This window comes from Petaurus breviceps, unplaced genomic scaffold, assembly GCF_028583685.1.
Source record: "Petaurus breviceps papuanus isolate PSGF00001 unplaced genomic scaffold, PetGlider_PUasm1.0 91133, whole genome shotgun sequence".
Taxonomy (NCBI): Eukaryota; Metazoa; Chordata; class Mammalia; order Diprotodontia; family Petauridae; genus Petaurus; species Petaurus breviceps.
In genome coordinates this window covers 39,717,472-39,731,931 of record NW_027187419.1, presented here as the reverse complement: position 1 = coordinate 39,731,931, position 14,460 = coordinate 39,717,472, and the positions used below count along the sequence as shown (strand labels likewise).

At 41.2% G+C, this 14,460-nt stretch overlaps 1 protein-coding gene across 1 annotated transcript in view; it reads left to right on the top strand.

The window, feature by feature from the left end:
• The window catches only part of KIRREL3 (kirre like nephrin family adhesion molecule 3), a 781,784-nt gene that overhangs the window by 571,293 nt on the left and 196,031 nt on the right, over positions 1–14,460 (top strand). The window contains exon 3 of the mRNA XM_069080881.1: positions 8,357–8,434. Within this exon, the coding sequence (XP_068936982.1) occupies positions 8,357–8,434 (78 nt within the window). The remainder of the gene's footprint in view (positions 1–8,356; positions 8,435–14,460) is intronic.

Sequence of the window (14,460 nt, the reverse complement as noted above, 5' to 3'; positions counted from 1 at the left end):
TTAGCCTAGGGGCAGGGAAGATCTTTAAAATTTACATTCGCATTACAATGCCCAACCTTTGCTTAACAATCTCTAATGAAAGGAGACCTACAAGTCTGGGAGGTAGCCTCTTTCTACTTTCAACTTCATGTCATTTTCCAGAACCTGAGGTGAGAGAAATTATTTTCTCTTTTACCTAACCTCTGGGAGTCACCCTCTCTAAGGCCTTAACTCTCACTGCCTAAGCAGCTAGATGAGGCAATAGATAGAAACATGAACCTGGAGTCAGAAAGACCTGTGTTCAAATGTTGCCTCAGATATGTATTGTGTGTTTCTCAGGCAAGTTACTTAACCTCTGTCTGCCTCAGTTTCCTTATCCATAAAATGAGGAGTAATAATAGTACCTACCTTCCAGGGTTGTTGTGAGGATAAAATGAGGTAAGCTCTAAGACTTGCAAACCTTAAAGCATTATAAAAATGCTAGGTATTGTTGTTATAAATCAGGGGTTCTTAACCTTTTTGCGTGTGATGAGTCCCTTTACAATCTAGTAAGAAGCCTATGGACCCTTCTAACAATAAACAAGCCTTGGAGATATTGAAGGTTTGGTTCCAGACCACCACAGTCAAGAGAATATAGAAATAAAGTGAATCACATTAATTTTTTCCGTTTCCCAGTCCACATAAAAGTTATATTTGCACTATACTGTAGTCTGTTCATTGTACAATAGTATTATGTCTAAAAATGTACTTACCTTAATTAGAAAATACTTTATTGCTAAAAAAAAATGCTAGCCATCATGTGAACCTTTCTTTTTGCTGGTGGAGGGTGTTGCCTTGATGTTGACAGCTGCTGACTGATCAGGGTGGTGGCTGCTGAAGGCTGGGGTGGCTGTGGTAATTTCTTAAAACAGGATGACAGTGAAGTTTGCCTCATCAATTGACTCTTCCTTCCACTTGAACCCATTGTAGGGTGATTAATTGGTCTAATTTCAACATTGTTGACTTAGGGAATAGGGAGGAGGTCCAAGGACAGGGGGACGGATGGGGATAGCCAGTCAGTGGAACAGTCAAAACACACCATTTGTCAATTAAGTTCCCTGCCTTATATTGGTACTGTTCACAGGGCCCAAAAGGATTACAATAGTAACAACAAAGATCACTGATCACAACCCACTATAACAGATATAATAATAATGAAAGGTTTAAAATATTGCAAGAATTACCAAAACTTGGCACAGAGACACAGTGTGAGCACATCCTCTTGGAAAAAATTGTGCCTAAGACTTGCTTGACTCGGGGTTGCCACAAACCTTCAATTTGTTTATATATATATATAATCTGTAGAGCACAATAAAGCAAAGCACAATCAAATTGGGTATGTTTTAAATGCCTCAAATAAGACACATAAGATTAGAAAGGAAAACTGTCCTTTTGAAATACAGTCATCAAGATTTTTTTTAACAAGTTCATGGACCATGTTAAGTGGTTAAAAAATCCAGTCCTCGGGCAGCTAGGTGGCACAGTGAATAGAGCACCAGCCCTGGAGTCAGGAGAACCTGGGTTCAGATCCAGCCTCAGACACTTAACACAAAAACTAGCCATGTGACCTTAGGCAAGTCACTTAACCCCAATTGCCCTCCAAAAAAAAAGGCAAAAAAAAAAAAAAGAAATCCAGTCCTCGACATTCTTCCTTAACTATCCGAAGTCCTTTGCTAGATACTATAGACCTCCAGAGAGGGTGTGTTTGTCCTCGTGAAGAGGAACAGAAGACCAGCTCTCTCCTGACTATTTGAGGAGTGCTTTGGGACCCTGAGCTTTGCCACTTTTCAAACTAATTCCCACCTTCTTAGATTTCCTTTTCACCAATTTTTTTTTAAAGAATCCTCAGTTGTGGCTAATGTGTCAATATTTGTTTAGTACTGAAGGGCAATTACACTATTTAATTCTCAATTAACAGGCCAGTCTCAGTAGCTCCAGTGAAGAAGACAACACTATGTATTTGCATGTTTGTGTCTGGTGTGTTATGAATAAAAATAGTCTGGTTCCTCCTTCCAATTACAAACAAATGCCTCAATGCTCATCTAAGGTTGATGAGGATCAATAATATTTTATTTCTTGTTCAATAAACATTCCAAGGCCATGTTCACTTCTGATAGCATTGAGTTTGGTTGGGAAAGGGTGAGGTTTCAGAGTGATTCTTACAGAGCGCTGATGGGAGCAGGCTGGGACAGATGGTGCTTCACAAAGGGAACAACCCAACACCCTGGACACGCTGGGAGTTCAGGGGTGCAGAAGGGGGAGGAGGACAGGGACAGATAGCAACAGGAAGGGCTGTAGGGGTATTGTAGTCATCTCTATCCAAAAGTAACTAACTGACAGGCTCATCCAGTGAATGTGAGGAGTGGCCATGTCCATGAAATAGAGATTGACTGCCAAAGTCAAAGTCCTTCCAGTACCTGGGCTCCAGGGAAATGCCCCTATGGGTGTGTGCAAATACTTCCAGGCAGCCTTCCCTTCCAATGGCTGCCATCTTTATTTCACTGGTGACTCAGCTCTGAGAGTCAACTAGCCAGTCTATGGGAGGTTTGTTAGTATCACAGGAGCTAGAAGGGACCCCCCCCGCCACTTTACAAGTAAAAAACCTGAATCTCAGAGAAGTTAAATTATTTGCCCAAGGTAGTTAACAAAGTCAGGACTTAAACCCAGATCCTTTGATTCCAATCCAATATTCTTTCCGCTACCCAGCACTGCCTTAAAAGAGTCCTGCCCCTTACCTTAAAGAGAAGTGACTAGAGGATTGGAAGAGCTAGATTCTAATCTGAGTGTTGTACCTAACTCATGGTATGACCTTGGTGACATTTTTTAACTTCTCAGTGCCTAAGTTCCCACATCTGCAAAATGGAGTTATTAATACTTGTCATTATAATATCACAGGGTTACAAGGTTGAGATAGAACTTTGAAAAGTATAATGCTGTAAATGTGAGGTAGGACAGCTATACTAGTATTATGATTTATTGTCCCTAAAAATAATGAAATCTTAATCCTGAAATAAGAAACCACAACTAGTATACCACCCTCCCTCATCCCCAGAATATGGGCAGGAAGCAGGAATTGGCACTGTACTCTGGATTCCAGCAGAGTGTTCCTATGTGTATACCTGCAGTCTACTCTCCCTTACCTGCAGACATCATGATAAAGTGGCATAGTTGGACTTTGAGAATTCTACCGGATTCGAATTCTGCAGTCACACCAACCATGTAACTATGAACAAAACATAACGGGGCCTGCTTTCCCCTCTATAAAAAGGAGATAATTATGTCTATAATACCTACTTCATGGGATTGCTGCAAAGTACAAATGAAAAATTTATGTAAAGTGATTTTGCATTTTAAAGGCTTATATAAATGGTAGCAATTACCAATTCTATTGTCTTATCCTATTATTTGAACATTGTTTTTAACTGAAATCTTTTTGCAGCACACTTCCTCTCATTTTGTCCCTTTTGCTGATAGAGAAGAGATAGTCATTACTGTCCCTCCTAAGTCTATGAGTTGTTCAATCAGCCCTTAGCCTTCTCTTCTCCAGAATAAACAATATCCAACTAGTTCTATCTTTCTTCACAGTTTTTCTTTCCCAAACCTCAAGTCTCTTCAGTCATTCCTAAATTCACCACATCCCCATCTCCCCCTTTATATGTCAAGCTGTAGTCACCGTGTTTTCTTTTTCCCTCCGAGGTCAGTACTGCTTTCACAGCCATTCTCCCTCTGTCCATTTGGTGTATCTAATGGGTTCTGATACTGTAGTAACTCAATTCAAAAGACTTCAACCCTAAGACCTGATTCCACTGGATCATCCCTTTTCTTTTGTATTCTAAAATGAGAAACCTCTGGCCTGGCCTTGCTAACTGATTCTGTTATCATGTCTCCTGACAAGCTTGTGTCTGGTTTGCTAGCCTCTATTAGAGAGACAAAATTCTACCTCCTCTAACACACTCACACACAACACAACACACACACACACTTATCATTTTCACCCTCCCCTTCATCCTCAGATGGCTCAGGTAGCAGTGATTTGGGGTTTTTTCCCTCCAATTTTTTTCCCCAATTTATCCTGTCTATATCTTGTTCATACATAGCTGTCTCCTTACATGTTATCTCCTCCGTTAGGCTATGCACTCCTTGAGGGCAGGGACTATTTTGTTTTGTTTTGTTTTTGTCTTTCTTTGTATCGCCAATGCTTAGAACAGTACCTGGCACATGGTAGGTAATGGGAAAATGCTTGTTGGCTTGACTTTTTTCCCCAGGTGAATCTCATTTACTTTTCCCTTTTCCTAGGAAGAGCAATAGACTGGGAGCCAGGAGGTTCAGGTTCTGGTCCTAACTCCATCACTAACTTGCTGGGTGTCTGTGGATTCCAGCTTCCTCATCAGTAAAATAATAAGGCTAAAAGTAAATGATCTCTAAAGATCCCCCCTACACCAGGTTCAAACATTCTGTGAGTCTGCTTGGACAGTGTCTTCGCTGGCATCCTCAGTTTCTTGGCAACTTTTCTGACCTTTCATCCATCACACAGACAAAATTCTTTAGTGCATGGTTTGGGGGTCCCAGTTTAGCTCTATAGGTAGAGACATGACAGTGGAAGCTGGTTCATCCTTACTTCACTAATACTCCAGCCCTCTCATTCTCCCAAGGATCTCACAGACCCAAAATAACATCTCAGCATAGACTCCAGGAAAAAACCCTCTCGTTTAGCAGCTTTCCACAGCCTGCTTATTAAAGCCTGGTAATGTAGCCGCCTAAATAATTAAGACTAACTCACACATGTCAAATTCAATGAGCCACATACATTGAGAAATTGCCACATCCCCAATTTCTTTTATTAATCAGGTTTTTTAAATTCCTTTTCTTGCTAATTTGCAAAAATCAGATGCTGTCAGCGAGTCTCCTGGTTACGATAGTTTGTAACATCTTTCCTAGTGTGTTCAGCCCTTGACAAGCAAAGTGAAGCAAAATGGATACCAGAACCCAAGTCAAACCAGATGGCCCGCTCTGTGAGGGCAGGGACCAGGTCTTATGTAATCTTTGCAACCCCTCCAGTAGGTATCCAGCACCATGCTCAGCACCCAGTGGGTGCCCAGTAAATGTTGGAGAATTTCCTCAAGCTGACCCAGGGAATTGGCATGTTTATAAGCAACAAGTGCAATAGCGTGGACATGGCCTTGGATTTGAATCCCAACTCAGACTTATTTCCTATGTGACTGTGGGCAAATCACTTCTCTCTGAGCCTCAGAGAAAAGTAAGAGCATCTTACAAAGAAAGTGAGCCTTGTCACCATAAAACCTTATGCTAACCAACCAATCAACAAGAAGTTCCTTTGTGTTAGACACGAAAGGGGACAGGTGGAAGACACAAAGGCAAAATTATGAGCTGTTAGAATCCCAGAATAGGGGCGGCTAGGTAGTACAGTGAATAGAGCACCAGCCCTGGAGTCAGGAGGACCCGAGTTCAAATCTGGCCTCAGACACTTAACACCTACTAGCCATGTGACCTTGGGCAAGTCACTTAACCCCAATTGCCATGCTTTTTTCCCCCTCCAAAAAGCAAAAAAAAAAAAAAATCCCAAAATAGTGTCTCAGCATAGAGTCAGTTAGAAAGCCCTGTTGCAGATTTCCACAGCTCTTTGGTATGGGCTCTTAGATCACCCAAAGCTCTGAGTTTCTGGTTATGCCCTCCCAAATTCCCTGGGGAATTGATGTCTCCCTTTTCTTCCTTGAAGCTGTGTTGCTGCAATTCCTGAGAATAAACTGAGACTGAGTCTCAAAAGCATTCCAGGGTCTCTTGCCCTTCTTTCATTTACTCTCTGCCTCCCTCTACCCTGGTGAGCTCTCTCTCTCTTTAATTAGAAGACGTTAGGGATATGCTTTAAGATGATCATAAAAAGCCAATGAAAAATATAATAGACATTGTCAGCAATTGTATCATTCCAATGACAAACAATACATATGCAATCATAATGGGATAGTTAACTATGCTCATTGTCAGTGTGTTCAGGCTTTCGTTGCAGTCTCTGTTGAGAGGCTATTGTTCCACTAAAACTCTGTGTGTCGCTTATACTTCCGCTTGCCCCTTCTAGGCAGTCTGGATTCTTGCCTCTTGAAGATGATGTTAGAAAGAATTCACAAATATAGTAAGTAAACATCAAAGGAGCTTTGATCCAGGCAGCCCTATACAGCACAGGATCCCCTAAAGAAAGGGCCAAGGCCTTGGATGAGAGAACTTAACATCGTCAATTTGGGTGCCTGAGATGGAGGTTTGTTTGAAGTGAGAGCGCGTTGGCTGTGCCTTCAGATGCGTCAACGTGCTGGAAAAAAAGAAAGAAAGACGTGAGTGCCTTTAGAAAAGCCACACTTAGATCTGCTTCTCTGCTCTTTACTGATAGTCAATAAGCCCCTTTAAAGAATCAAGAGATCAAAGCTAGTGACCTCCCGGGGCCATGGTATCCTGCCACTGCAAGCCCCGCATTTCCTTTCTCTGGGGCAAGAGCCCCCAAGTTTGATTTAGCTGTCTGTCACGGGCCCTGCTCTCCCTTTCATCCTGCTGCTGGTGGAGTGAGGGCCCAGTAGGGAGGAGGCCCCAGCAGGTGCCTGCCCTGACCATGGTTTAAGAACTGAAACATAGACCAAATCAAGATCAGGTCTGGAGGGGGAAGCAACCACAGCTCAGCACTCAGTGGACTTTTTTTCTTCTTCTCAAAGAGTTCTATCTAGAGAGCAGTTTGGTCCGCAGAGAGGTTTAGGAGAGAAGCCTGGGAGAAAACTGGAAAAAGGTGTGGAGATGAGGCCATTAGATGGCTTCTGATTGGAAAGAGCGCTGGACTTGGGAATCAGGTGACCTAGGTTCAGGTCTCAGGAGATAATCACTCTTTACTGTGCACTTCACAGAGTTATTGTTATCCTCTAAAATATGCTGTGACATCCTATTGAAGTATGAAAAAGTGTAATCCTCTTGTTCTATGACCTGGCTATTTGGGCTACTCACCTAACTTCTGTCATCTATGGCATCTAAGGACAGGAGGTGATTTCTAGTCATTAAAGTAGTTTTACCTCTTATCCTTGGCTCCAGGCCAAGGTTGGTGGTGCCACCAGAAAGAGGTTTTTCAAGAGGCAGAGATGTGGTATAGTGGAAAAAAATATATACTTGGAGTCAATAAGACCTGAGTTCAAACTCTGCCTCAGGCATTCACTAGTTGTGTGCCCTAAATACCATTCTCTCAGCCTCATCTGTGAAATAGAGATAATAATAGCACCTATGGTACTTCACAGGGTTGTTAGTGAAATCAAATAATTTATGTAAAATGTTTTCAAACCTTAAAGTATTACATAAATATTTTTGTTCAGTTGTTTCAGTCATGTCTGACTCTTCATGACCACATTTGGAGTTTCCTTGGCAAAGATACTGGAATGGCTTGCTATTTTCTTCTCTAGTTCATTTTGCAAGTGAGGAAACTGAGGCAAACAGGGTTAAATGACTTGCCCAAGCTCACACAACCAGTAAAGTCTGAAACCAGATCTGAACTCAGGAAGATGAGTCTTCCTGACTCCCAGCACTCTATTCACTGAGCCACCTGCCAACATAATCATTAGTTATTGTTATTTACCTTTTCAAAATGTGCGTGCCAGTGTACATCAAATTGACACAACACCAGCCACTTGTGCTACTTGTCTTTTTAAAATCTCTGTCTAATCTCCCTACCTAGATTGTGAGCCTTTCAAGGGCAGGAAGCCAGTCTTAATATAATTTTGTATACTCAGTACCTCAATGCACGTTGGTGACAATGACTAACTATGTGTGCTATGAACAATGTGAAGATGTCCAAAATTTTTCCCAGACCTTAAAACTTTCCCCACACACACTAAGTATAAAGTCCTTTGGCCTTTATGCCTTTGTGTCTCTAATCCATATCCTTTTCTGCTTCGTGGTGTCAAACTCCTGTTCATCCTCCTCTTTCTCCCCATACCCTAAAAAAAATCTGCTAACCTCTCAACACTACTGAGTACCCTTCTAAGTCTGGTAGAGATAACTTACTATGTGAATAGCTGTTGATTGGACAATGGTCTCTGCTTTGTTAGTACTTGACTACATTCTGGGTCATAATTTCAAAGGAAGGGTGATAAGGGGCTCAGAGAATATAGGAGTGGGTATCTGCTAAAAAGCCATGCCCCCCCCCGAAGACCTCTTCCTGCAATATATGGGAAAAGGAGTCCTACCCCAACTGTCTGGGATGGTCCCCTGCCCCCCACATATATACCTCAGTTCCAAAAGATGTGGTTTTCACATTACTCATTCTTGACTCATCCTACCATGTGTTTCTTTCCAGAACTTGGGCTCCAGAAGAGAGGATGCTGTCTGGTGCTCGGGTACATGTCCAAGGAAAAGTTCCGGAGGATGAATGAAGGTCAGTGAAGACCTAACTGCCCCCTGAGGGAGTCATTGGGAGGGAAAAGATTATGTTTCAAAAATAATGGATGACTGACCATAGGCAAATTACATAACCTTTCTGAGCCTTCATTTCATCTGTAAAATACTTAGTCTATCTCAGGGTTGTCACAAGGAAATTGCTTTGTAAATCTTAAAGCACTATATGAGTATGAATGATTGTTATTATTACTCTTAATAATAATGCTTAAAAAAGAAACAGAAGGGGCCTAGGGACTCAAAGAGAGAAAATAATGGACTGTTTGTTCACCATGGTGTTTTGAGAAGAACACTGTATTTGAAATAAGAGGACCCAGGTTCAAATCCTGACTCCACTATTTATCACATATGACCCCAGGCAAGCTACTTCCTTCCCTGAGCCTCAGTTTCCTCATCTGTAAAAATAAAGATGTAATACACTGCCTACCTAAATAGGCTTGTTTTAAGGAACATTTTTCATAAACCTTAAAGCCTTATAGAAATGTGAGCTATTGTTTTTAATCTTATTTCCTAACATTTCTGAGGTTGTCTTTTCTCATATTCCTTACTATCTTTACCATTATTTCTCCATCCTTCTTCCTTTAGTTCCATTCAGATATCTGCTCAGAACTCAGGCCATTCTAAATTCATCATCTTTTTCATCACTGCCTATTCCTATCCAATTCTATATCCATATTGCCTTTCTTCTTCATTCATTCACATTTGATGAGTAACTGTTGAGTGAACAACACAGTGTGGGGCACTTTAAAAGAAACACAAAAGAAGAAGAAGGCACATATCCCTTGCTCTTGAGAACTTTATAACTAAACTCCATTGCATTTTGTCAATTCTCCAATAACCCCAAATGTTAAACCATAGAAGGTTTTTAGAGCTGGGAGTGACCTTAGAGATCACCTATTACTCCCTTCACACTGCTTCTAATTTAAGCCTACCAGCCATTTCACCTTTGCCTTGTTCTGGGCTCTTTCAACAAATGGTCTGAATGACAGGAGAGCTGGGAAAATGATCTCTGGAAATCCTGTAAGATGAGGTGTGGGTGGCTGGGGGAGGCAGAAGGAGTGCTCTCACTTGTGGCTACATTGCAATAAAGAAGCATTCACTTTAGTCTTCTGCCATCTGTCTCCACACAGCTAATAACCTACTCTATCCGATGTCATATACTGTTTGTTAAGACTCAAAAGTGGATAAACAATAGCTGGGGATGTCATTTATTCATTAAAATCAGACAAATGAAGTCTTCTCTTACTGCTGGCTTGATTTGCTCTGAGAATGCCCCACCCCTTAGAAACCAAGGATCTCTTCTGAGGAAGAAATGAAGGGACTCCAAAGGCTCCTTCTGACCTAGTTACAGGAAAGGGGAGAAAGAAGGAGAGGATAGCACCACAATACCATCTCTGTCCCCCCACATTTTGAATAACACTGAATACCAGTAACCAATTCCATCTCCATAATTCCTTGAATGCTCTCCTCTGGCCTATGAACTGTCCCTCATCTCACTTGTACCCTTTTCTGGGCTAATACCATACCAGTTTCATCTCTTACTGATATCACCATGAATATTGTGCACTAAATTATGAAGAAAGCAATTAATTAGTGGGAGGCAACCTCTTCCCTGGTTTTCACCTGCAAGGGTAAAGTGGAAGCGGTTGCAGAGTGCCCCCTAGAATCCTACCTTCCCATGTATGGTGAAAACCATTGAGAAGTACAGCCAGCAGACTGAGCATTCACTACAGCTACTTCTCCCTTCTCGATACTACCTGTGAACGATAGAAAAGAAAAATGTGGAAGGAAGATAAGAGGAGGCCAGATAAGAGGGAGAGACCATAAAAGAGAGAGAGAGAGAGAGAAGGAGGAGGAGGAGGAGAATGAGGAGGAAGAGGAGGAGGAGGAGAAGAAGAAGAAGAAGAAGAAGAAGAAGAAGAAGAAGAAGAAGAAGAAGAAGAAGAAGAAGAAGAAGAAGAAGGAGGAGGAGGAGGAGGAGGAGGAGGAGGAGGAGGAGGAGAAGAAGAAGAAGAAGCAGAAGAAGAAGAAGAAGAAGAAGGAGGAGGAGAAGAAGAAGAAGAAGAAGAAGAAGAAGGAGGAGGAGAAGGAGGAGGAGAAGGAGGAGAAGAAGGAAGAAGAAAGAAGGAGGAGGAGAAGAAGGAGGAGGAAGAGAATGAGGAGGAAGAGGAGGAGGAGAAGAAGAAGAAGAGGAGGAGGAGAAGAAGAAGGAGGAGGAGGAGAAGAAGAAGAGGAGGAGGAGGAGAAGAAGAGGAGGAGGAGGAGGAGGAGGAGGAGGAGAAGAAGAAGAAGAAGAAGAAGAAGAAGAAGAAGAAGAAGAAGAAGAAGAAGAAGAAGAAGAATGACAAAACAAGGAGAAGGAGAAGAAAGACAAAACAAGCTAATATAATGGATTGGGAGTCAAGAGGCTTGGGTTCTAATCCAGTTTCACACAAACTGTGTGGCCTTGGACCCATGGCTTAATCTCTCAACTTTAGTCTCCTCGTCTATAAAATGACAGAATTGTATTAGAAGATTAACAACTTTTCAGGTCCCTTGTAGCTCTCAGATTCTGTCAGTTACAAACATACCAAATGCTTGTTTGTTACTGTCCATGGTGCTGGAAGTTCCCCTCTTGTACACTTTGAAACAGGTGCATCTAAGCAAAGACAAGTGAAGAGACCTAGGTGTCAGGAACAGCACTGGGCTTTGAACCCCCTGACTCTGAGCTCTTATCTCATAACAGAAGGGCATTAATCTATGTATCCAGGCCCCAGATAAATCAGACTATAAATTTAATGAAAAAATTAATCATCTCCCACTTTTTTCTGCTCCCTCTGTGTGTGCTATATAGGACATTGGGATTTAGAGCTATGAGGGATCAAAGGATAGTCCAGTACAATCCCACAATTTTAAAGACAAGGAAAATGAGGCCATAGAAGTCAATTAGTCATATAAGCAGGATTGGGACACAGATCTTTCAGTGTTGAATTCAGTGTTCTTTCCACAGTAACCTCATCTCATTGCTACATCTACTAAGAACTGTCATGGAGGACTCCCAACTACTCCATGTCTAGGGTCTCCCCCTAGTCAAGTAGGACAGAATAGTACACTTCTAACATATATACAAAGTTGGTAGTTTTCTTTGTACTCTCCCCCACCACCCTTTATGTATAACCAACTCTACATCAGCATAGAGTTGGTTAAGATCAGGGATTAATACATTTGAGATATCCATAGTAGCAAAGGTTCACAGATCTCTTCACATGCATATATCACACAGAACCATAGAATATCAATGTTCTCAGGGATATCACAGCCAACACACACACACACACACACACACACACACACACACACACAGGAGAACTGTGCAGAAAGCAGAAAACCCTGGTAGGATGATGATGAGATTTCAGTTAACAACCAAGGCACTGGAAGAGAGCAAATTTTAAGCAAAAGAGAGGCAGCCTAAGAGACTCAGGAAACATGGCTCCCAGATATGGAGAAATCAAATCAGTGATGAGATAGGATCCTCAGCACTTCCCTGCCCTATTCTATCTTTCAATTGCCTTGTTACTCTCTCATTTTCTCAAGTTCAGTTTTCAAACATTTTCCCTTTCTTTCTAAAACTCCTAAGTCCATACTCTTCTATGTCTCATTGTTTTTCAGTTGTGTCCGACTCTTTGGGACCCCATTTGGGGTTTTCTTGGCAAAGATACTGGAGTGGTTTGCCTTTTCCTTCTCCAGTTCATTTTATAGATGAGGAAACTGATAAAAACAGGGTTAAATGAGTTGCCCAGGGTCACACAACTAATAAGTATCTAAGGTCAGATTTGAAATCATGAAGATGAGTTTTCCTGATTTTAAACCCAGTGCTCTATCCACTGTGTCACCTAGCTGCCCTACTATGTTTACAGACAAGAAAAAAAATCTGCAGGTGGAGGGAAGTTGCTTTTATAGTTTGTAATTATCTCATACTAGTACCCGGAATAATTATAACTCCTGCATATTAATAATTGAGTGGCATCATAGCCATGACATATATCAAAAAGGAACAAAAAGCATTTGTTCCATCTATAGTATACAATACAATACCTTGGCATAGCTGAACAATTAGAAAATAATAAGAATTATTATTTTTCTCCCAAACTGAAATTAGTGAGGTATAAGAACAATTAGCTGCTTCTTCCATTAAAGATGAGGTGGTGATAATTTTGTTTCCAATTTAGAATAAATATAAAAGACCCACTTTGCTACGCTAAAGCTTGTTTGTTTGGTTTAACAGTATCTAATGGGGGCTCTGTCACAGGGGAAAACCTGTCTTTGGTTTCATTTGTTTCCTTGTTAATTCGATATCTTTTTATCTCCTCTCCCCTCCCCCTTCCACACCAATAATAATAATAATAATAATAATAATAATAATAATTTCAGAAGGAGCAAGAGGGAAATAGTGAATGAATGGGAGCTCTATAGATCCAGGGTTTATCATAAGCTGGAGTAATCACAATTGGAGCTGTTAAACTACACAAGGCAATAAAAAGAAAATGCTATTCAAAGATCTCTTAAGGAGGCATATGATAGTCAATGTGAGGTTTATTCTATTGGGGAGTGTTTAATAGCTTCTTCATTGAATCTGCAGCCTTTATAGGAATAGAGGTTGAAGGTGGGTTGACACTCAGGGTGTCTCTCTATGGGTATATGTGTTTTCATTCCTTAGTTTTTAGCTCCAACTTATCCAAAGTGAATCAGGCTTAGAACAAAGATATGAGCAGAGAAGAATTGGAGAGGAAATGAAGTAAGACAGGAAAGACTGAGCAGGAGATAAAATGAAAATGAGAGGACGAAGCTAAGGTTGAATAGGAATCCAGAAGAAAGTAATGAGGTTAGATTTGCCCAAGGTGCCTTCAGGTCCTTTAAATCACATTACCTTAAATAGGAACTATTAGAAGGGGATTCCTCATGTGTTGATTAATTCCATAGACCTTACCTCACTTCTAGTTTCTGGACTTCTTTCCATACCAGTGTCAATATTCCAAACCACAGTGCCAACATCCACACCTGAGCAGTTGAGACACAGATAGTTCAATAAATGGAAAGAGCTAGGAGTAAAGGCAATGATCCACAGTGAGGGTAGAAGAGGGAGTTATAGGTCAGGTTTTCCTTATGCCCAAAGATTCTCCCTTCCTGGCCCAGGCAGCAGGTGAACCCTGCTTTTTTGCCCACTTCTCTTCTAAATTTCACTATTTCTGTTGAAGACACCACAAGTGTCTTCCAATATCCTAGACTCCTGAAAGTGGAGAAAAGAGGCCAAATGTGAGAGGTATTGTGGAAATAGAAATGGCAAGGTCTGGCAACTACTTGTACATGTAAGGTCAGGGAGAGTTGGTTGGTTGGTTGGCCTTAATTCTTGAAGAGAACCAAAAGGACATTACTATGGTGGATTCAACATACAGTGTGTCTGACTGTGGCTGATCAGATCAATACTAGCTCAGCAGGCTCCGCCACAAGTCAGGCACAAACAGTCTACATGAACATTTGGAGTGGGAATGTCTCTAAATTTGGGCAACTCATGTTTCTTTGGAGTTACTGCAATCCTGATTTTTTGCTCATAGAGCATAGGACCTTTTTTGATGCAGGCTCGCCATACTGGGAGTCAAGGATAATGCAAATTTACTTGTATTTGCTGTAATATTGGGAGGATGACAGTGCCTTCAATAAAAGTCAGAAGTTTAGAAGATAAGAGGAATTAGGTGCAAAGATAATGAGTTCAGTTTTGGATACACTAGATTTGAGGTGTCTCCAGGAAACCCAATTTGGAATATTTACTAGGTAATTGTTGATAATGGAGCTGAAGCTCAAGGAAGAGACTGAATCTTGATTGATTTTGTATAGATAAAAATACATATTTGTTTTTCATCCACATAGAAGTGCTTAGATACATGAGATAAGAATGAATAGTAGTCTCTCTCTCTCTCTCTCTCTCTCTCTCTCTCTCTCTCTCTCTCTCTCTCTCTCTCTCTCTCTCTC